This window comes from Rhinolophus ferrumequinum, chromosome 24 (assembly GCF_004115265.2).
Source record: "Rhinolophus ferrumequinum isolate MPI-CBG mRhiFer1 chromosome 24, mRhiFer1_v1.p, whole genome shotgun sequence".
In the NCBI taxonomy this organism is placed as follows: Eukaryota; Metazoa; Chordata; class Mammalia; order Chiroptera; family Rhinolophidae; genus Rhinolophus; species Rhinolophus ferrumequinum.
The window spans coordinates 5,075,205-5,098,342 of record NC_046307.1 but is presented as its reverse complement, the minus strand read 5'-3'; the positions used below and the strand labels follow the sequence as shown (position 1 = coordinate 5,098,342).

At 48.3% G+C, this 23,138-nt stretch overlaps 1 protein-coding gene across 21 annotated transcripts in view; it reads right to left on the bottom strand.

Annotated features, from left to right (window-relative positions):
• Positions 1 to 16,951, bottom strand: part of FAM193B (family with sequence similarity 193 member B) — a 30,575-nt gene extending 13,624 nt beyond the window's left edge. The window contains exons 1-8 of one of the 21 annotated variants that reach the window (XM_033096970.1): positions 15,747 to 15,875; positions 14,688 to 14,879; positions 13,272 to 13,485; positions 9,708 to 9,768; positions 6,594 to 6,658; positions 2,015 to 2,257; positions 1,005 to 1,230; positions 28 to 168 (exon numbers count right to left, since the gene is read on the bottom strand). In XM_033096970.1, the coding sequence (XP_032952861.1) occupies positions 28 to 168; positions 1,005 to 1,230; positions 2,015 to 2,257; positions 6,594 to 6,658; positions 9,708 to 9,768; positions 13,272 to 13,337 (802 nt within the window). In that variant the 5' untranslated portion in view covers positions 13,338 to 13,485; positions 14,688 to 14,879; positions 15,747 to 15,875. The other 20 variants (XR_004422007.1, XM_033096971.1, XM_033096967.1 and 17 more) reach the window with 20 other exon arrangements.
• Positions 16,952 to 23,138: the final 6,187 nt, after the last annotated feature.

Genomic DNA, 23,138 nt, shown 5'->3' with positions numbered 1-23,138 from the left:
GGCCCGCTGCCCCAGCATCCTGCTTACTGTGACCAGAGGGAACTGTCTGGCACAGCCTCTCAGCACAATGGACCATAAGCTTTCGGGAATGTCCAGCAGTGCCGCCTTGGGCTGGAGAGGTTTCTCTGCAGGCAGCAGCTCGGCTGGACAGGCTCAAGGAGCCCAGGCCTGCAGGAGAAGGCACCGGGAATGCCAGCCCCATGGACGGCCACGCACCGCCACTGTGGCACAAGCAGGGCTGTGTCTGTCAGGGTGTCTCTAGGACCTGCTTCCTCAGGCCCAGGGCGGGATGTGCAGGAGCCAGCAGAGCAGCAGGCTGAGGACTGTGGGCCATGGGGACCGAGGCAGCTGGGGTACGCTATCCGCTCTGGTGGCCCCGAATTTCAGAGCCATGGGAGAAGGCTTTCACGACTCTGGTTTATGCATAACTGCAACTGTACTGCTCAACTCTCACAATTCTGGGGGCAGCACCCCTTTGAAGAGCTCGGGCCCTCCTCTAAGAAATAGACAGTAATTCCATATTTACAAAGGACATCAATAACCCACGACTCTTCTCTTTGGGTCTGTAAGGGTTACCTCAGGGTCTAAAGAAGGCTTAGGCAGCTACGACACGGGCTAATAATCACAGCAGCCTTCTGTGGGACAAGTGGCCTTTCAGACCCACCCCTTAGGATGTAGGCACCCAGGTCCTCAGGGAGCCGCGCACCTGGTGTGAGGCCATCTATGTCCTGATTCCCTAAGCGCCCCCAGACTCCACTTTCTATTCGGCCAGTGCTCACCAGGTCCCCTCCTGGATCCAATAGGAACAGCTACAGAGCCACACACAGCAGCAGTTTGCAACTTCAGGATCTTGGAGAACGGAGTCTGCCTCTGCTCCCACCAGAGCAGCTCTACTGTCACTTAATTTAATAACTGATCTTCTGGCTTGTTTGAATAAAGGGTTCAGGAAAACACAGCTGTCCACATTTATGGGGCTTGGTTCTCTCCCGAGCTTGGAGACTCACCGGGCATGGCAGGAGGACTCCCAAGTGAGCTGCCCGGCACAGCCCCGCTAGAGTGTGGGGAGTTCCAGAGGCCCGAGAGCTTATGTGCTGACAGGAACGAGCTGGGATCCCAGTCCCCCGAGTTCCCATGGCAGGACGAGGACGAGGACGATGAAGAGGACGACGAAGAGGAATGAGAGTCACCCCCACAAGACTGTGATTTGCAGGATGTGTGTGACAAGGAGATCTGGAGAAGCGGGGAGAAAAAGGCCCATGATGAAAGAGCAAACATCAGAGCCGACCTGCTGCTGCCTAAGCTGACCCAGGAGCGCCTCCTCCTCTAGGCTGGGCCCCTGTGCTGTGGCCAAAGCAGCACAACTCCAGGTGCAAGGGCAAACGCAGGCCAGGCCTCGGCCGGGAGGACTGTACTGCTCCCCGTGAAGTGAAGTGTGTGGGTACTGGTGAGAGACTCTGGGAGGGGCAGAGACTGCGTGTCAACTGTGGGCCTCTGGGGAGTCCTGAGAGCTGCCAAGGAGAGGGGGGGTCTTTAAGTCAGGAGTCCTGAAGCTGGACTGACCCTGGGCAAAAGGCAGCGGCTGGAGGGGCTGAGAAACAATGGTCTGACTGCTGTGACTCAGGGAACAGCAGACCTAGCTGGCTCCCAGCTTTCTGGAGGCCTTCTGAGGCCCACTGTAGACCCTCAAACTGACCTTTGCCCTCTATCATACTGGTTGGCTTTTAAGCTGCCACAGAGCTGAGGGCAAGACGGTCACATGAAGCGGGCAGGGTCTCCATGCCCCAAGACCTACAAGCTGGCCCTCACACTGTGCACACGCTCCTCAGGGGCCGGTGCGCTGCCTGAGGCCTCTCTTCTTCCCCCACGTGGGAACCCAAGCCACTAATGCCGTGTGAGTGCAGCCCAGCAGCCTCTCAGCAGCGGGCGTAGGCGAGCACCTGCGGGGCCGGGAAGGAAGAGCTCAGCAGCCTGCTGTCTTTGGGCCAGGCGGCCCTCCTGCCCAGCGGTTACCTACCGCCACTGCGTGCTCTCGACCTGTCTGCCTTTCATCTTCCTCCATGCTCCTTCGGCAACTCTGGCAGACCCACAGAGGCATCTCGCCTAGGAGATTTTTGACGAGCTTTGGCATGAAGTCGGGGGGCAGCTTCTCACCCTGCAACACCAGTCCGTTCTGGGAAGGACCTTCTTCCCAGCCTTTGCGTTCCCGATGACACAGCAGGCAGCAAGTCTGCACAGAGTGGCTGGGGGCGAGGGGAGCCTGTCCAACAGACAGAAACAGGGTTTCCCAGGAGGGGAAAGGCTCTGCTTAGAAGTAACATCAACAATACAAATAATGTCATTTATTATGTGCCACGTACTGGGTTAGGCGCTTTTTATACATAATTTTAGTCCTTATAACAGCTCTGCAAAAGAGGTGTGATTATTCCCATTGTTTTAGACGAAAAAACAGATTTTAAAAGTTAAGTAAGTTGCCCAAGGTTACAGAGCTAGTGAGTGGTTGAACCAGGATTTAAACCCCAGTGAGGCTGACTCCAAAGCTCATGCTCAAATGCCTTAATGCCCCAATGTCCAGATCTTGAAGGTTATAAAAGATGGCCTTTTCTTCTCTGACATGTCCGGGAGAGGCCACAATTCTTGGGCCATCTGTGCAGTCTACAGACCAATCCCCACCTGGAATGAAAGAATGCTCCAGTTAATGCAGAGTGTGGGAGAACATGCAGGTTTCCTGAAGAGCCGTGTAATTCCACTAGGACCACAGCATTTTGGAGGAAGGCTTTGTATAGCTCATCAAAAGGCATCAACTCGACTAAAAACTGAGTTGGAGGGAAGGTAAAGACAGACCCTGGTGCTTCTGAGAGGCAAAAGCTGTGGTGAAAACAAGCTGGGCTCTGGGGGTCAGACTGGCGTGCACTCTAACCCCGGCCTGAGCACATATTAGCTGGGTGACCTTGAGCAAGTTATTTAACCTGCAGAGCTTCGTTTTCCTACCCACCGTGCAGACTTGCGGCGAGGCTTGGTGCATGCGCAGGACAAGCGCCTAGCTCTGTATGTGCCCACGGCACAGCCCAATACACAGCGATGCTTATTTGGACTTTGTTTCCCTCCTAGGATAAACGTGACCTCGAAATATAAGCCTACAGATTTTCTTTCACATTGAGGGGTACTGACTGGGAGACTGATAGCACCTAATGACCCCAATTAACAGCTTTCCCATGTCCTACAACTTTGTAGTCCCCTCTCACTCTGACACTGGGCTCGGTCATGTCACTTTCTTTGGCCCACAGGATGTTAGCAAATGTGCCGCCGGCATAAGCCTGAAAAGTGTGTGTGCATTTCTCGTTGCTTTCTTGCACAGCTGGGCTTGCTCGCTCTTGCACCTCAGCCATGCCATGAGCATGACCAGGCTCGCTGCTGGAGGGACGTGAGAGGCGTGAGGAGAAAACTGAGCTTTTCTAGCTGACTGGCCGGCAGAGCAGACACAAGAATAAGCCCAGCCTAGATCAACCAGGCCGGCCAGCCCCGACTGGCGGAAACAGCCGGTCAACCCACAGACTCACGAGAAGTAACAAATGGTGTTGTTTTAAGCCACTAAGTTTTGGGGTGGGTTGTTACATGCCACAGTTAGCTGATGTACCTTCCAAACGTACCCACCACTAGGTAAAGGTGTCTGCACAGGCCTACGCAGAGGCCCAATAAGGGTGTCATCCTCAGCCTACAGAAGATTAATGACATCATCTTTCCTGAATAAAATCACCTTCTCACAGTAAGTGGGCATCAGAGTACCTTTACATCTGTAACGTTACCATTACTGACCTGGCTCCCTGATTTCTAGGAAAAGAAAAGAACCAAACAATAGTACCAGGAGCATAAGGAAACGTTTGGGGAAGTACAAGGACCTTGGAAAAGAATACGAGAGAGAGAGAGAGAGAAACCTTACATGTGGAACTCATACAAGGTACTAACAGCCTAAATGGTCTCTGCCAAGGGAACATTTCAGTGAGCAAGGCAGCTGCTCAGAGGCTGAGGATGCAGCCTCCTAGAATCCACTGACGGTGAGTATCTCATGGAAAGGGTGGAAGGTGGATGGAGAAGGATGACGGTCAGAGAAGTTAAGGCAAATGAGGTCTTTTTGTGAAGTGGACCCAGGATATTTTCCATAGCTACAGGTGCCATAGTACGTGCAGGGGTAGGAGGTGAGGCCACACCCACAGCCCTTTCCCTGTAATGATGGGGACCACGGTCTAAGGCAAACACCCAGACAGGTAAGTTTACTTCAATAGAGTTTCATTTCATTTGGGTGTTAGGTTCTAAAGTAATTACATAAGATAAAAATCTTATGAGTAAAATTATTCTTTAAATTCTTTATAGGGCCTGTGAAGTACAGCACATATGGTTTTTTAGGTACAACCAAGAATTCAAATGTGTAATATATATTTTATGGCAATATACGGTAAGTATTTTAAAAGCAAATACAGAATTCACATAAGTGAACTGTGCGAGCGGCGTGACTACGCAGCGCCGGGGGACTGGTGGGAGGCCTGGTAGGGTACAGAGCAAACAGCGCTGGCTTTGGCATCAGTCCTGGGCCTCCACCACTTACCAGCCCTACGGTGCTGGGCACCTTCTACTTACTCGTCTCCTCATCTGTAAAATGGGGTTGGCTGCGGCGGGTTGCTTGTGGCACAGCACCTCGTCCAGTGCCAGACCCACAATATGTGGCTCAACACATGGTACTAATTATGAGCCAGAGAGGAGCGAGAGAAAACGGTATTTGAACTCAGGACTGGGGTGGAAAATATAGACAATGTGGGCCACTGTTTTACAAATGCAACAATCTCTCACATGCAATGAATCGAAGGTGACCTGTCAGACATCTTAACCTTTGCCCTAAACCCCATGAAGTCACTCCTTAAGTTCCCAAATACTCTCTTCTCCTACCTCGTGCCTGCGCTAAAGGGATCCTCTGCTTAAAACTCCCTTCCTTCCCATGTTTACCAATAAGGAGGGGGCTGAACGGCCCAGCTTCACCCAACTTCCTCCAAGCTTTCCTAGAGCCCCTCTTGCAATCCACCTCCATTCCCAAATCCCACAGCACACTGTGCCTTGGGTACAGCGTTTGTGCCTTCCACCTCATTTATTTACCTACATCTTCTGTCTGTCCCACGAGCCTGTGCTCCTAGAAGGCCAGCACCAGGTCTCATCCTCGTCTGGCTCCCTCACAGGGTAGCACAGGACTTAAGCTCAGCTGGGCACGTAGCAGCTAAATGAGGTTTGTCAAGTGTTCCCACAGCAATACAGCTGCAGGCAGCTTGGTGAGACACTGCTTGAAATTATTGCTTCCCACAGAGAAAGTCCATCTGCCCACCCTGGACCTCTACCCGAATGGTTCCAATCTCAAGTGTGGAAGAGTGGAGACTGCATTCCTGAGAGATTACAGTGAGATGCCTCTGTTCATATAATGTGGAAACAATGTGACTCTCGAAAGCCAAACTGGTACACATAATAAATGAGATTAGCCATCAATGGAAGTGAATTTACAGGACAGGTATCTTTCTAATTAGAGAAACACAGGGCCTGGGAAGCTAAGTAACCCCTGACTGAAGCAGGGACAATACCACCTATATTGCATAAAGTTGCCCAGGGATTAAGTAACGTTAGGGATGCAAAACTTAGCTCAAGGGGTCCACACAGTAGGCCCGCAATCTAGGATCTAGGCCCCGTGGCTGTTCTGTTCTTAGTAAGTCTGCACTAGAAACTAGTTTATCCACTGTCCTGGGTTTGGTATACTTGAACCCTTCTTTTTAGGCCCAGGCAGTTCTGGGGGCGACCCCCAAAGCTGTTTTAACCCTCAGCCTTGGTTCCTGCACCGGGATACAATGGCTGGTGGGGCCTGGGGACTTATCTCTCCGACATTTTCGTCTCGAACCGCCAGAGGACGGTGTGAATCCCAACCCCTGGAAATGTAATATTTGGTCAGGACTACCACTATTCCTTCATATTTTTGCTTTGGCAGAGACAGGCTTTTGGTTCAAATTCCTCTGACTGCAACCTCCTGCCATTTTCCAAATTCCCAGCAATTATGACCCTTATGCCCTGATATCAACCCAGGCTTTCAACAACTAACTGTTCTCAAGCTGTATTTTCAGCACCTGGCACATATTTCCACACAAAGAACACGATCAACAAATATTTATCAAATGAATGAAACATCCAAACATTTTCCTTCAGCACAAAGGCTGATGGGACTGACTCTTCCACCCAGCAGTCCTGGGCCACAACTGATGACTCCTTCTCCGCTCAGTTTAAACTTCAGAGACTCTCCAGGCCCAGACTCAGGCAAATGAGGGGAGAAGAGGAAGGAAAGGTTCTAGGTGTTCTCTTGAGTTGGGATCTGTTCAAACAAGCTCCAAGGTAATTTGGCTTCACTCCGTGAGCAAAACCAGAGTATGTGGAGTGTGGGGAGCCACACAGGGGACCCACGCTGTAGCAGCACGTCCCCAGCAGTCAGCGAGCCCCGCCAGCCCAGTCTGTGGCTGCCCCTAGTCCAGGGGCTGCTGTGTGCAGCCAATGAAACCGGTGTCTCTGTGCCTCACCTGGTCAGGCCCAAGCCTTTTCTGTCTCCGTCTAAGAAGCACTATGCTAGGCATTCTAGTGTTTCCTGGATAAAAAGATAAAATCAAAGAAAGGGGAACCCACGTTTTTCAGGGAACACCATTTTCACTTGAAAGAATGACTGACAAACTATTGTTATTTGGACTTGGGTACTGGCAGATATTTTCTAAAAAGAAATGAACAAAATGAGCTTGTCACTTCAAGGAAAACAATTTATTTGTGGCCAATGATAAAAAGCAACCTTTTGAGCAAAACTTAGTTTTGGAAAACTTGTATCCACCACCAAGAGCTTGATAAACTTCCCAATACTTAAAGACTTTTCTGATGTAACTGGTAGTGATATTAACAAATGTTATCTTTGATATTATAAAATGAAATGGAAAAACATTTAGACGATCTGCATAACTCAGTGAACCTACTTTCCAAATGATCAAAGCATGATGTTAAAGAATCATACATTGGTTAACTGTCCACTGAAAGTGCTAGACGGACCAACAGATTTTAATGTAAATGAGTATAAAGACTTCACTGATATGGTCTCAGATTCTATATTGCAGAGAAGAATATCAACAATCATCTGAAAAAGAAATAAAAAAAAAATAAAAACAATCATTTGGAAAGGCTATTAAAATTTCCAAATTACCTAAAATTTCCAATTAGGTATCTGTGAGGCTGTATTTTCTTAATGTACTTCAACCAAAACAACGCAATTACAACAGACTGAATACAGAAGCATATATAAGAATCCAGTTTTTTCTACATTAACCCAGACATTAAAAAAAAACAAAAAACGGCAACAATGAAAACAAGACCATCTTCTCACTCATTCATTTTTGTTTTGGAAAATATAGTTATTTATTTTTCCTTAAAGAATTATTACAGCTTAAAATTGTTATTCTCAAATGAATTTGTAATTCAGTGTTTTTAGATTTTCCCACTTTAATACTTAATTTGGTAGATTATCAATAGATATAACCAACACAGGCTCTTCTGGGTCCTCAATACTTTTCAGGAATGTGAAAGGGCCCCCAGACCAAACACTTCAAGAACCGCTGATGTAAAGCGTCTAACAGTGCCTGTCACCCAGCGGTGCGCAGTAATCAATGGTGATAAACAATGATATAGGTCACAGCACACGTGGAGAGCTTTTGGGTGGCATGAATAAATTTCGCCTTCAGCCGTTCTGTTCACAGTTCAGGAACTGCTGGGAATAACCTGGGTCATCAGACCAGGCAGCCGTCAAGACTGCTGTGAAGCTGGTCTAATTTCCAGCACTAAATCTGCTCCCTTTCCTCTGATGGATCCCTCATTCTCCCAAGAGTTCATACATGTATGGAGAGGGTTCCTCCAAACACATGCTGTGTCTAACCAGCGGCCCTGCAACAGCTTCCAAATTCTCTTCTGAAATGGCCCATCGGAGCACTCCCCTCTAGAGGCACCCAACTCCGAGAGCCTTCCTGTCTCCAAGACGGGCAGAGGACAACAGTAGCAGCTCAAGTTCTCTTCCAGAAACAGAGAAGATAATGAATCCCTAGCCTGAAAAAACTCCTCAGGCCAGTCGTCGCCACTCACTCTTCCGTTCACCAATCATTCCCTCATTCAACAAACATTCTCAGAGCCCTGGCCTGGTGCCCACCATTGTGCTAGGTGCTGGAAAACATCAAACCACAGAGTTCCTGCCTTAAGAACGCATGCTTAAACCAGGCAGGCTCATGCACTGGGCTGTCAATGCACCCGAACTCCCAGGATGCCTCAAATTCGTTTTAGGGAATTGGGCAGGAACACAAACTGAAATAGTACACAATTAAAATTAATACACAAAAACAACCAACCAATCAGGCACTGGGCTTCTCTCCTTAACGTAAGCCCAGTACGTGCCTTTTCACATACTTGTCTAGTTTGCTGACCTCTTTCCTTTAGCTCCTCTTTCCTACCTTCAGGCTACCTTCAGTCTTCAGGCTCCTTTTGTTGAGCTCACTACCACGGCACTCTCTGGCCCCTGGCAGTCATGACTTGCGCCAGCTGACCTCTCCATGTCCCATTTCCTCCTGAGAACCCTGGGTTCTATTCGTACTGTTCCTCAGATACACCTTGCCCTTTAAACCTCAGTATCTCGGCTCTATGCCTTGGCAAATTTCTACTCACCCCTAAGATACTGGTTAAAGGTCAACGAGACATTTGTGGGACAAGGCTCAGTAGAACTAATTCTGTAAGTATTGCACCTATTACATTATGCCACAGACATATTCTCTGTCGGTCCCATACCCCCAGTAGAATGGGAGCTCTTTCGGGGCAAGCAGTGCACCTTGGTCACTTAAGTGTGCCCAGGAACCTAGGGTTGGCTTGAACCTGGCACCGCGCAGGCATTCACTAAATAAATGAACGAATGCCTACAGCCCATCCGGCTCACGTCTCAGCTGCTCTACACAAAGAAGAGAATCTAAAACACAGCTGAACCCGCCCTTTCCCGACATGCTATGCTAAAGGTATGGCTGTGTCACTCTGGGCCACTGATGAGAAAGCATCGGTGCTAAGAATCGCAGACCATTCTAATGCTGGTGATCAGAACTGCAGTTATTCTTAGGGAGCCGATATAACCGTACCTCAGTGCCCTGGAACTTTCACCCAAACGCCCACCCAGGAGGTTGGCTCAGGTCCTCCCAGGAGGCAGGACACTTGTTTCATACCATAAAGCCAGTTTGTGGCCAGTCGTCTCTTACACAAGCTGAGTCAAGGAGAGGGCAGTGAGCCTCTATAACCCCAGTGGCCTTCATGCCCCCAAGCCTAGCTCTTTGGTCAAAACTCCTTTCTGGATGCAATTAGCCACAGGAAGGCCTGAGCTGCTGCTTGACCTGGAACCTCAGGCACGCTGCATTACCTACTACTGTATAACCCCCGCACAGATATCTCATGGGTGGAAGAGTATGAACTTTGGAGACAGACTGTTGTGAGTTCAAATCCCAGTTCTGCCATTTTCAGTATGATATTCGATTATTACTCAATTTCTTTGAACCTCAATTTCCTCATTTATGAAATTAAAATGAAACCATACTTCAGAGTTGTGAGGACAGAAGGAAATAAATTATGTAAAGTACCTGGCCTGGGCCTGGCACACAGTAGGTGCTCAATACCCGTTAGTTTCTTTCCTCTTCTGTCCTGGAAGAAATGACAGGGAAACTTACTAAGTGAGGCTTGCCCAATCCAAAGTTATTACTTGAAGCACAGGACAGAGGACTAGACAGGTGACCTTCAAGGTCTCTCTGAACCCCCCGTCCACGTTCTTTGGCTCCAACTTCCTAGTAAGAACCTTCAGTGTTTCAGGCCCCTTCTTTCTGCCTTAGTTTCCCTATACCTACTCATTTCAGAATAGAGGGGAACCACAGAGGGAGATGGAGAACGAAGAGCCTTGGGTAGGGAACAAAGGGGAGATGGCCTATAGGACTGCAGCACGGGCACAGAACCGAAGGGTGCAAACACGGGGCTTTTCCCAGGACACAGTACGCTTCCCCTCAGTCCTTTGCTGCTCTGAATGCCCTGCACAAAGAACCATTAACCATCCCTTTCCCCAAATACATAAAGCACTCACACCTTCACTCATGCGGTTCCCTCTGTCTCTTCCTTTTTAGGATCAATGTGGGTGTTACGTTCTCCTAAGTCTACAGGCAGAATGAACTATGCTTTGCTCTGGAACGCGCTAACACTTTTCACATCTCTCTTGAACAGAGCTTATCACAGGTATCCCAGTTGTTGAAATCTACCTTCTCCACAATATTGTGAACTTTGCAAGGGCAGGGCCTGTGTCCTACGACTCACTGTATCCCAATGATACAGCATGAAGTAGGCATGGGTAAGTGTTCTGATACAAAGGAAGATTAGCACTTGGAGAGTATCATTAACAGGGCAATAAATGGAGAACTGGGGAAAGTTTAGTTTTTGTTTCTTTACAACTGAGGCTGTTTATATTCCTGCTTATGGAATATATTCCCCGCCCTGCCCTGGAAGCCCAAGCCTTTGAAGAATATCCCAGGCCTGCAAGGATCCCCACAGCACCTTCAATTCAGCAGTCCCCAGGCCCAGCCACCCATCAGGACCACCTGGGGCAATTTAACAACAATAGACTCCGATTCTGTGTGTGGGACAGGGTCCAGCAAAGCCCAGGGGATCTGATGATTAGCTAGGCCGGGCTAAGGGACAGGTGGACTCAGGCCATCGCAGCTGTCTCTCCCACTGAGAATTACTTCCTCCGATGCTATCAGAGAATTTACTGAAGCATGTCATGTCCACTTTCCTACTTGAAACCTTTCATTGACTCCTCATGTCTACAGTATAAAGCCAAAACTTGGTATGGTTTTCAGGAACACTGCTCAACTCTCCAGCCTGACCTCTCGCCACTCTCCCTCCCATGAGTTGGGCACATCTTCCCTCTGGGTCTCTGTTTATGCTGTTTCCTTTGTTCAGACACTTTCTCCCACCTTGTTGTCTGGAGGAACTTCTATTCGACCTTGCAGCATCTCTCCAAAAAGCCTTGTCTCAGCTATCACGTTGGTGCATCCTCAGCACCAAGCATCTCTAATAACTGTGGCTACCACATATGCTCAGTGCTTGACATGCAGTACTGGCCAAACCCTGACATGAGCCTGGCATCACTGTCATTTTATGCATGAGAAAACAAACCAAGAGGCTGAAACACTTCCAAAGATCAGTATTAGGATCTAGGATTTGAACCCTAACTCAAAGGAAGCGATGCTCTTCTAGCCTCACTGTAATTACTGTACACGTGTCCTCTAGACATGAGCCCCTGTGGACAGGGCCCAGGTCTGATTCGCTTCTGCATCCCCAGCTGGCCCAGGGCCTGGCACAGATCGGGTGTCCATTGGTGCCTGCAGAATAAATGAACACCCAGGTCAGGCGAGAGGAAGACCGGGCATGGTGTGTGCAATGGGCCTAAGCCTGGCGCCGCAGTGAGGGCACGTAAGAACGAAGTGGGAAAAACCTAACTTACTTCTTCTGTTATAATTCAGTTTAACAGCCATTTTTTTGAGCACATGCACAATAAATACCCCGGAAATGAATTAAAACGTAACTCTGTTCTCACAAATTCCAGGTTCAGTAAGTAAAGGTGTTAGGATCTTAAATAGTCCATCTGACATTAGATATTGAGCTGACAGCTCTGGGATGTTTTAAAATTAAAATTTAAAAAATCTTCGCAGGGAAGTTTTCATCTTCCAAGGCCTTTTGGCGTTTCTACATAGTGAATCTTTACTGGCTCACAAAGAAAAACCAGAGGTGGCAGGGATCCTCCCACCGTTATCATTTCCTCCTGCTGGCAATGAAAATACCCAGGCTGGGTGGACTGCGATTTTAAGGGGAAGGTCTCAGGGTATGGGGACTAGCTTAATCATTTGTGTACCCCAAACCAAGGCCCTGGCACAGAGGTGGTAATGCTTACTGAGTGAATAAACATGAGATGGTTTTAATACAGATACTGACTGATCATCTGCTCCAGTCAGTCCCTTGAGGGAGCAGGTTTAACTCTGAGCAGAGGGGGAACCACGTCTCTAGAGTCCCTTTAAGGCTGGGCACAGTCCCAGGGGATGCTGCAGGGAGATCAGAAATGAGAAGGGCAGGAGGAGCTCACCCCCCACCAACTGATGGTTTATAGTCTCGCAAGTCTCCTGGGGGTTTACTGGGCGTGTACCTGCATTACAAGGTGAGTGGTCTAACAGAGACCTAAAGACAGCCAGCAGAGCTGGCAGGTGAGAACACCCGGGCTTTGGATCGGCATCTGGCACAGCTTCCGACTCATACTACCTCTGACTCCGGCTCTTGTGTGAGGAATCTCAATGTGCTAGGTGCTAAGTGGGTTGCTCCACGTTGTCGTGTGTGAAGCTGCCGATGAGGTGCAGAGAGGGGAGGAACAAGACCAGAGTCACAAAGCACAGAGTCTGAGCTTTTGTTCACCCCAAGTCTGAACACTGAACACGTTTCTCACTGCCTCGTTCAACTGCTTTGTAAGGTTTGTTTTCTTTGCTAAGAAGGCAGAAACTGTCTTCTTGTGAAGTAAAGAGGATTTGGGTTCTTAGTGAACAGATCAATGTATTATAGTCTAGTGGCCTGAAACAATCGGAAGTAAAGACTTTTGGGATTCCAATTAAGCTCAAGGTCCTGCATTTAAATATGTACAGGTTATGCAAATGAATGAAGCGGAGTTGATGGAACCAAAGTGAGTGGCCTATGAAGCTTAACTCAGAAGTGATGCTCTCCTAGCCTCACTGCAATTACTACACCCGTGTTCTCTAGACTGAGTCGCTGTGGGCAGGGCCCAGGTCTGATTCACTTCTGCATCTGCAGCTAGCCCAGGGCCTGGCACAGAACGGGTGTCCTTCACATGCTAAAGGGGGCAGACACCTCTCAGAGACTGCAGATTACTGCCTCGTGGAAATGTGGGCCCAGCAGCACCAGACTTTTAGTTTTAAGAGATGGCACAAATCCAGTTTTGTGGGAAACTGTTTGATTTTTTTAAAATACTGGCTCAAATCAAAACAAAAATAAAACAATGTGTAACTTGGGACATTAGAACCTGTCTGTGGATGGAAATGGTCTGATTTGCTGTCTCTGGCTGCAGGCTGGCATGTGACACTGAGTTTCACCTTACTTACCCACTCTGGGTACGTAAGCCAGGGTTGTAAGTGGCGGTGGAAGCCAGCGATCCCCACCAAAGGCATGCCTGTGGGCAGTGACTGACCCTTTCTGCCAGGTGCTTTTCACCAGGTCACAAAAGCCTGCTTCTGGAATCCAGAACGCTCCTCCCCAGCACAAAAAAGTGGCGCACAATCAGAAGAGAGTTTGCCAGTCAGTTTCACCTCTTTGTGGCTACAATTTAAAAACAAACCAAAAAAATACTGTGTTAAATCCCCTACAGGACACAAGAGTGTCTTTGGGGGGGAGGGGGGGGGGGGCGCACTGCAGTGCACTGAGACTTATAGTGGAAGCTATTTAGGCAAATGTTTAGGTGTTCTGAGTTTCTGTTTCTTCATCTGAAAAATGGAGTGCGTAATAGTATTTATGTCCTTCGGTTAACTCATTAACCTTTGTTAATCACCAGGTATGGCGTATAATGGTAACTCACGTGTTTCCTGCACGCTCAGAGTTTATACAGCAAAAGCAGACAAATAATTACTCCATTAGTTAATTCATCACATTTTTGCTAAATGCTGAGGAGAATACAGGGGTGGTGGAAGATTACAATACAAGTAAGGGTATGTGAAGTGCCTGGCATGAATAAATGAATGAAATGGCAGGTAAAGCAGCGGAGTAGGTAAGAACATGGTAGGAGTATACTGTGTTAATGAAGCTTATAACTCTTAGGAAAGATGCATCCTAAATAAAAACGAAATGATCAAGCCACCGTGCAAACTCTCTGGCCATGAACACTTTCGTCTGGCTCTGTGGCAGGGGTCCCTAAAGTCCTGAATGGTCTGAATGAGAAGGAGAGAAGACAACTGCTTCCTGGCTCTCCCTTCCCTCACTATCGCTTTTGGATAGCAGCCTAGAGCAGGGAAAGAGAAAGCTAGAGGGGAAGCAGCTTCAGGGTCAGAAGTCAGACCAGGTGACAGTAAGCTCCAACATGGGGAGTGGAATCCTTTGGAACTCCTCTCCACCCAGGGTGGGGGTGGGGGGTGAAGGCGGGGCTTCTGACACTCAGTAAGCAGTGACATCTTCATTAATTAAAAGTCTTACTGTGACCTGAGACACAAAGACCAGCTTCAACACACGGTTACAATAAGCACAAATTCTCAACAGATTCATTCTTTCTCATTCACCTAGTTGTTTCTACTCAGTGTCAGCAAGGCCCAGAGCTAGGCATGGAGGACCAGAGATAGATGACGCGGACTGGGCGTCGGAGTTCCAGCCCAGCGTGGTAATAGACACATCACAGAATGTTTCATCACAGATGGGCAGTGATACCAGAGGGAAGCACAGGGGGCTGTGGGCACAGAGGGGGCACCTCACGGCACTGGGGAGGTGAGGGAAGGCTTTCTGGGAATGGTACCCCCAACGGCATCCCCACTCACATGCACAATTCCAGAGATTCTACTAGAAGGCTGTCAAGAGCCATGCCTTCTGGCTGCACCAGCCTCCCAGAGTCCCCTGCTGCCCGATGCAGTGTCTGCAGAGCCAAACGCATCTTCCGCCACGCCTCAGCCTCATCCGGCGCCGCATCCGACCCTCCAAGACTCCTGCAGGAGCCTGCCTTCCTTGGCAGGCTCAGCCAAAAGACCAACTCAAAACTCTTGTGTCAGAGCAAGCTTAGGGACAGCCACCCAGCCCCAGGTGCCACAACCCTCCCAGAGCAGCTGTGGCTCGTGCCACCCGGGCCTCTCCTTGAACACGGGCAGGGTACCTCCCATTAGCTCCTTTGCTCAAAAGAAAGTGACCTTCTAACAGGTGCCAAGCTGGAAGCTTTGGCGAGTCCTCCTATTGCTCCCTCTCACCAGGAGTCGCCAAACCCAGGAATACGAGGGTTGGGGCGGGAGCCCTGGGGGTCAGGGGTATAGAGGGAAAGGGCAGGCTCTGCTGGGTTTCCACCTCAGTGCAGGAGCCGCACCAAACAGTCTTCTGCTCCAAATGCTCCGCGGGGCAGGGAGAGGAGGGAGGCCCCAGGAGACACATGCTGGGGGCACAGCTGCTGAGGGGGCAGTGGCGGCAGGCAGTGAGGGGAAGGGGTGGAGCTGCTCCCGGGGGGAGAGGGAAGAGGCTGCAGCCTGGCAGGCCCCAGCGCCCTGAGATGGCCCGTGGGTGGGTGGGGGAGCAGGTGGGCCCGGGGAAGTTGAAGGGCAGAAGGCTGAGCTGTGGCCTCAGGATCAGAGCCCGGTCCCAGTGTGGGTGTAGCCTCTCTGCTCCAGCCCGGAGGCGGAGAGAAGGGGCAGGCAGTCTGGTCTCAGGAGAACAGGATGGGCCGAGCCTCGGCTTCGGACAGAGGGGTCCAGCCTCCACCCCTGCCTCCGCGGAGAAAGCCTCAGCCCCGACCCTGGGGGCTGCGGGGGAAGACGGTCCATCCCCAAACCCATCCCTGCCCCGCTCGGGAGAGGTGAAAGCGCCGGAGCAGCCGGACTCGCTTCGCTCGCTCTTACCTGCGGGCCGGGCGTCAGCTTATGCTCGTCCTCCTCCCTGGGGCCGTCGCGGTCCAGCTCCGCGGGCGCCTCCGGGGGCCCTGCACCCGCTCCTGTTTCCAGGCTCGGCGGCGGCGGGGGCTCGGGCGCCTGGGGCTTCTGCGGCCCCGCGGCCCGCGCCCGCTCGCGCCGGCCTGCGCCGCCGCTCGGCCTGCTCCGCCTCCGAGTCATGCTGCTGCCCGCGCCGCTCCCTCGCTCCACTCGCGCCGCCGCCGCCGCCGCCGTCGCCGCTCCCCTCGCAGGACAACAGCCAATATGGCGGCGCCCGGCTCCCCCTCCGCGGCTGCCAGCAGGTCAGAGGGTACGCGGAATCCGCGCCGCCGCACTGGCCCCCGAGCTGCCTGCGCCATTTTGAGTAAGGTCACCACCGGAGTCCGGGGAGAAAGGACCTGGTGGACAAACGCCCACCCCGGCCCCGCGACCTGAGAAAGGAGAAAGGTGTCCACTGTAGTAAGTGCGCTGCACGACCCTGGGGCGCTTAAGAACTGCCTGTTAAATGGATGAGTGAATTAATTAGTTTAGGTAGTGCTACGGTATTTCACACCCTTCACCTGACTCCTGGCACTCTCACGGAGAGGTAGGTACGATCGTTCCCATTTTGCAGCGGAGAAATCGAGGCTACAAAAAGCGAATGGTTGCTCAACATTATCCTGCCAGAACTCATGGGCTCGTGGACGGCCTAAGCTGAAGAGACGAAGGGATCGTCTAGGTCTTTATTGCGATGTAATGGTCAACTGGGATTCCAGCGTTCCGTGCTTGGGACAAGCAGGACTGAGACGGGTCCTTGTCCCCCAGTCTGGTGGGGAAAGTGGACAGTTACGCAATTACAACCAGTGTGATAAAAATGAGATGACTGGGACACGTACTAGGTCAGTGTTTTCCAAAAAGTGGTATGTGCAGGAGATTTTGAGTAATACACAAAGGAACATTTTTAAAAATGTAATAATTATGTATTTAATTGTTAAAAATAGGATTTTTCTCCTTCTCCTTTTTTGAATATATACACATGCACATGTACAAATTTTTAAAAAAGTTTTCAGTGCAGTCTGTCTCAAGCCAGGGCCAGTGGTACCCTGAAACCATGTGGTTATATGTAGAGTTGCTATTAGTGTCATTAGCAGGGGCAGAGTCTTGACATTGGCCTAAAAAAGGGAGCCAGGGCTATTGTGAGAGGAGGGGTAATGGAAGGCCCTGGGGCTCTCCTTAAATGCCAAGAACATAAATACATATTAATACTTTATCTCATCTACCAAAAACTTGGAAGATTCGGGGTGATTCCCACTATATCACCATTACCTCTCCAGTTTGGCCAAAATAGAAGATAGGTGGTATTTTTCCCATTTATTTTTTATTGTGGTAAAATACGCATAACATAAAACTTACTATCTTAACCATTTTAAGTGTACAATTAATTGGTATTAAGTACGTTCATATGGTCGTGCGACTATCACCACCACCTGTCTCCAGAGCAGTTTTCATCTTGCAGAACTGACACTCTGTACCCATTAAATAATAACTCCCTATTCCCTCCTCCATCCAAGCCTCTGGCAACCACCATTCTTTTTTTTTTTTTTTTTAAATGTGTTTTTCAGGACCCATCAGCTCCAGTCAAGTAGTTGTTTCAATCTAGTTGTGGAGGGCACGGCTCATAGTGGCCCATGCGGGGATCGAACCAGAAACGTTAAGAGCACCGTGTTCTAACCAACTGAGCTAACCGGCCGCCCCACCATTCTATTTTTTTTAAACTCCCCCTTGTCCCCACACCCTAGCTTCTGGCAACCTATTCTATTGTCTGTTACTATGAGAACAGCTTTTTTTTTTTTTTTTTAACTATACTATTCCACATATAAGTGAGATCATGCAATATTTGTCTTTTTGTGACCACTTATTTCATTTCATAAAATGTCCATGCTGTTACACATGGCAGGATTTCCTTCTTTTTTTTAAGGCTGAATAATATTCCTTTATATATATTTATATATATACTTTATATACAAGGTCTGACAATTAAGTTAGCGAACTTGTTGCAATGATGTTGCTAACCTTTTTTTGATGTCAGAGGGATTATTCGTTATGAATTTGTACCAACTGGACAAACATTTAACCAAGTTTACTATTTGGAAATGCTGAAAAGGCTATGTGAAAAAAGTTAAACAACAACGACCTGAACTTTTCGCCAACAATTCATGGCTCTTGCATCACAACAATGCACCAGCTCACAGGCACTGTCTATGAGGGAGTTTTTAGCCAGTAAACAAATAACTGTATTGGAACACCCTCCCTACTCACCTGATCTGGCCCCAGTGACTTCTTTCTTTACCCGAAGATAAAGGAAATATTGAAAGGAAGACATTTTGATGACATTCAGGACATCAAGATTAACACAACGACAGCTCTGATGGCCATTCCAGAAAAAGAGTTCCAAAATTGCTTGAAGGGTGGACTAGGTGCTGGCATGGTGCATAGCTTCCCAAAGGGAGTATTTCGAAGGTGACCGTGGTGATATTCAGTAATGAGGTACATATGTAGCACTTTTTCTAGGATGAGTTTGCGAACTTAATTGTCCGACCTCGTATATTCCTATATATGTTTATATATGTACTTTATACGAGGTGTGATCAAGCAATATGGTGAATGTTTAAATAAAAAAATTACTATAGTAAAAGACAACTTGCCATTAATCCCCCTCAATAGTTTCCCTCGCTTTGAACATGCTTATCCCATCGTTTTTGCCACTTTCTGAAGCAGTTCTGGAAGTCCCCTTCGTGAGTGTGTTTAGTTGTGCTGTCGTGACTGTCTCAATGTCCTGAATCTATTCAAAACATTTACCTTTAATGGTCATTTTCACTTTACGGAAGAGCCAGAAGTCACACAGTGCCAGATCCAGTGAATTAGGTGGATGAGAACACACCATAATGGTTTTAAGTGTGTTTTCCAGGACCCATCAGTTCCAAGACAAGTAGTTCAATCTAGTTGTGGAGGGCGCAGCTCACAGTGGCCCATGTGGGGATCGAACCAGCAACCTTGTTAAGATCACTGCGCTCTAACCAACTGAGCTTTCCACCAAGTGTTTTTATTTGACAGAAATTTCCATACCAGAAGCGATGTGTGACACATAGCCTTCCCATTATCATCACAAAACATGGTGAATGCTGCTGCTGAGTGCCACTCAATGGAAAGGTAGGGACCTTTAATATAGGAAGCGAACCTTAATAAGAGTGTGTGACAAGTTTCAACTTCTTCGGTGCAATCAGTCGGGTGTGAGGTACGGTTGAGACAAGGTGTGTTTTAAAGTGTGCCATAAATCATCCTCTGTCATGACAATGCTCTGTGTCACACATCGCTTCTGGCATGGCAAGTTTCTGTCAAATAAAACAGGGTGTGTCCTCATCCACCTTATTCACCGGATCTGACATCATGTGACTTCTGGCTCTTCCCAAAGTCCAAATGATTCAGGACATCCAGGCAGCCATGACAGCGCAACTAAAGACACCACAAAGAGGACTTCCAGAACAACTTCAGAAAGTGGCAAGGAACGATAGGATAAGTGTGTTCGAAGCAAAGGGGAGTATTGTTGAGGGGGATTAATGGCAATGTGGTCTTTTACTGTGATATTTTTTTTATTTAAACATTCACCATATTGTTTGATCATACCTCATATGTATTTCTTTATAAATACATATGTATATATCATATCTTTATATCCATTCATACAGCGACAGAGAAGATAGATGGTTTTAAAGAAAGGCAGAGCATTATGATCGACTTATTCTAGTAGGGACCCCCCATTGCAGGCACTTTTTTCAGAGTGGTCATTCTTGGAGCAGATCGGCACAGTTGTTGGGCTCTAATAGTCAGTATATGTCTAGTCCATGCTTTTTCTTCTGTACTAAACCTCAGGAGTAGTTTTGTCTTCCTCTGTCTTGCTACAGGGGTATGCCACTCTCTGGACATACTTACTTTACAGAAATTTTTTACCATATCACCATTGCCATGAATATCAGCTAATCTGTGACACTGATGACATCACATCCTGATGAACCTTGAGAACGGGAAGTAGTAGATACCCAAGATGACTTGGTAAGCAAGATGTTTCTGTCAGAGAACAGAAAACAGGTCCCACAAATACATAGGGGCCTATTTACTCAGTGAGCTTTCTAGGACTTGGGGGGTTTGTTGAGATATTCCCTACAAAAATATAAAGGACAAGCTGCTGTATGCCACACTCCCTACGACTAAGAAGAGATATAATACTTGGTGGGCTCCTTTAGACTTGGGTGGTAAAATATACCATATTTAGGTACATTATTTTCACCTTTCACTGGGTCACTTGAAAGCTGCCAACTTTACGGGGAACCATACGAAGAGAGCAGGTTTTCTTAACTTTATCAGGCTGCAGAGTAAGTAATTCTGCCTTTGGCATTGGATTTCTGAATAGTTATATTCTCTCCTTCACCAAATAGTTATCCTCCTTTTGAGAAACAGCTCCTGGCTTGCTCCACGGGTCTGGTGAAATTGGATGCCTGACTATGGCATACCAGATGACCATGTTACGTAATCTACCCAGCCATAAAATCGGGCAGCCAGCAGCACTCCATCATCAAGAGGAAGTGACCATGTATGGCCTGGGTCCAAGCAAGCCCTAAAGGAATAAGTAGGTTGCCTGAGCAAGTTGTTTACATTCGATATTGAGTTGACCAAGGAAGAAAAATCTAAAGCCCATTTACAGCTGGCTCCACCCAGAAGTGGATTGCTGGGGTGCTCCAGCCTTCCTCTGAGATGGCCTAGGGAATCTAGAAAAGGGAGAGTTTCCAGAGGTCCTGAAGTAAGACACACCACACACACCAATTCCTGGGTGTTGGGTAATGGTTTAATCTGTTGGTCAGAGACTCGAAGGAAATATACTGAAGCTGAGTAACAGGAAGTTCTGAGGAAGACAAGTGCGGACAGATTGCCCAGAATGGCTTCAGAGCATTGGATTATCTGTGTCCCAGATGAACATTCATCAAAAGGGCCTTCCTACGTACGGAAGAACCTCTAAACACCTGGTGGGCAGTATGGCTCCTGCGGCTCTCAGGCAGTCTCCTTCTCCAGCTATTTCAGGGCATGTTCAATGGTTTAGGAGAAAACAGGCCCACCAGCACGGTCTCCCTCCCACATCCAGCCTCTCTACTCTCAGTGCTGAGCCCAATTTGCGAGCCTTGGAACCAGCCCGAGCCCTGGGCAGAACCTGACTTTTTGAGGGGACCAGCCAGCTCTCTCTGGCAGAAAGATTACGTTGGACCACGTGTTAGTCAGGTTGGCTGACTCATAACCAACAATCCCAACATGGCAGTTCAATAACATAATAGTTTCTTGTTCATGTCACAGCCCAATGCCAGTCAAAGGGGACTTTGCTGCATGCAGTCATTCAGGGACCCAGTCCCCCTCTATCATATGCCTCTGCCCCCATCTAGCTTCTCTTCATTCGTCTGGAAAGAACACACAGTGAGGGTTGCATGGGATGTTTCAATGAGCAATACCCAGAAATGACTATAGGTCATTTTCACTCCACTCTATTGGTGAGATTTCAACCACCTGGCTCCACCTGACTTTAATCCTTCCCTCCTACATCTTCCCCTCTCCCCAGGCCACCACTGATCTGCTTTCTCTCTTTGCAAATATTTTGCATTTTCACACAGCATGTACTCTGTTTTGCCTGACTTCTTTCCCTCAGCATAATCATTTTGAGATTCATCCATGTTGTAGTGTTTATCCATAACTCATTCCTTCTCACTGCTGAGTAGTATTCCGTTGTATGGAAGTACCACAGTTAGTTTTTCCATTCGACATTGATGAGCAGTCATGACAAACATTTCTCATACATTAAATTAGCTTACTATGCTGTTCTGAGAACTGGAAGAAAATATATTTAAAGCAAGAATACAGTGTACAATATGCTGAAATTACATATTTTCCGATTGTTTGAATTTATGTATTTTTTTACACGTTAACTAAAAAGTGTGTGGGAGCAGGGCTTCATGGAGGTGCAACCCATGCAGCCGCACAGGGCCCTTGCACTCAGGGCTCTGAACTTGGCCACCACCTTCTTGAAATTCTTAATAATGTTTGAGCAAGGGGGCCAGTCTTTCATTTTGCGCTGGGCACTACAGTTTGTGTAGCTGTGTGAGAAGGTACGTAGTTTTATAAATTGCTTTCATAGGGCATGCAAGCAAAAATTTGAAGGCCACTGGCCTCAATCTGCAGGTCTGTAAGGAGTTGGGCTTGGAACACAAATGCCTGGATGGTTTGCTAGTTCTCCTACTTTCCACCTATGTGATTCACTTTCCACTCCCACCCCAAAGCAAGCAGTATAGAACTAACTACAGGCATGCCTTGTTTTATTGTGCTTCACATTATTGCGCTTCACAGATGTTGTGTTTTTTACAAATTGAAGACGACCCTCCCTCCACCAGCAAAAATTGCTGGGGTCTCGAATCAAACCCGCAGTATCTCCAAGATGTGCCTGTAATTGAGTGGAGAGTAGGGAAGGAGAATTTGTACGTTTCCCACTTGCACAGGTGATGTTGGGCACCCTGGGACCACATGCACGCACGCACACACGCACGCACGCACACACATGCACACACGCACACATGCACATACATGCGCGTGCACACGCACACATGCACGCACACGCACCCACACACGCTTGTACTTCAGCCAGCCTCTACGCAGTTACTGAGCCCCACCCAGCTCACACCCTTGACCTGGAAGGGCAGACTTCTGGGAAGAATTGGTTCCACGGGAGGAAGACAGCTCAGGGTCCCTTTCTCTCCCTGAGTCCTGAAGTGGGGTCTCTGCCTAACTAAGCACTTTCTTAGTACTTTTTTAGAGAGGTAACCAATTCTGCTCCCCTCTCCCTCAGTCTTCCACCCTCTAAACTTGAGAATGGCCTTGCACCTTTGGGCATGAGAGCTTGGCACACTTCCCCAGAGAGGGAGAGGGGGGTTTAGAAGAGAGGGAATAAGGATGGAGAGGAGGACAGATAAGGTCCAGCGTGAAAGATCTTGAATCCCAGGGTGAGAATTGGACCTTCCATGAAGGTGATGGAGCCTGGGCACAGGCAGAATGAAGCAGGGAGGTCCACAAACAGGGAGACTAAGCGTGTTGGATGGACAGTGACCGTTGTACAATAGTCTGAACGGGGCAATTTTAACAGCTATGTTTTCTAGGAAGTAAATAGAAAATTGCTAGTAAAGTAGATTGTTTTATCAGAGTACCTGGTAATTGCTCCTAATCACTAATTAACTGGGCAAGAACAGTTGAACCCATGTTAGAGGGCCATGCGGGAAGACCACCAGGGAAAGGAAT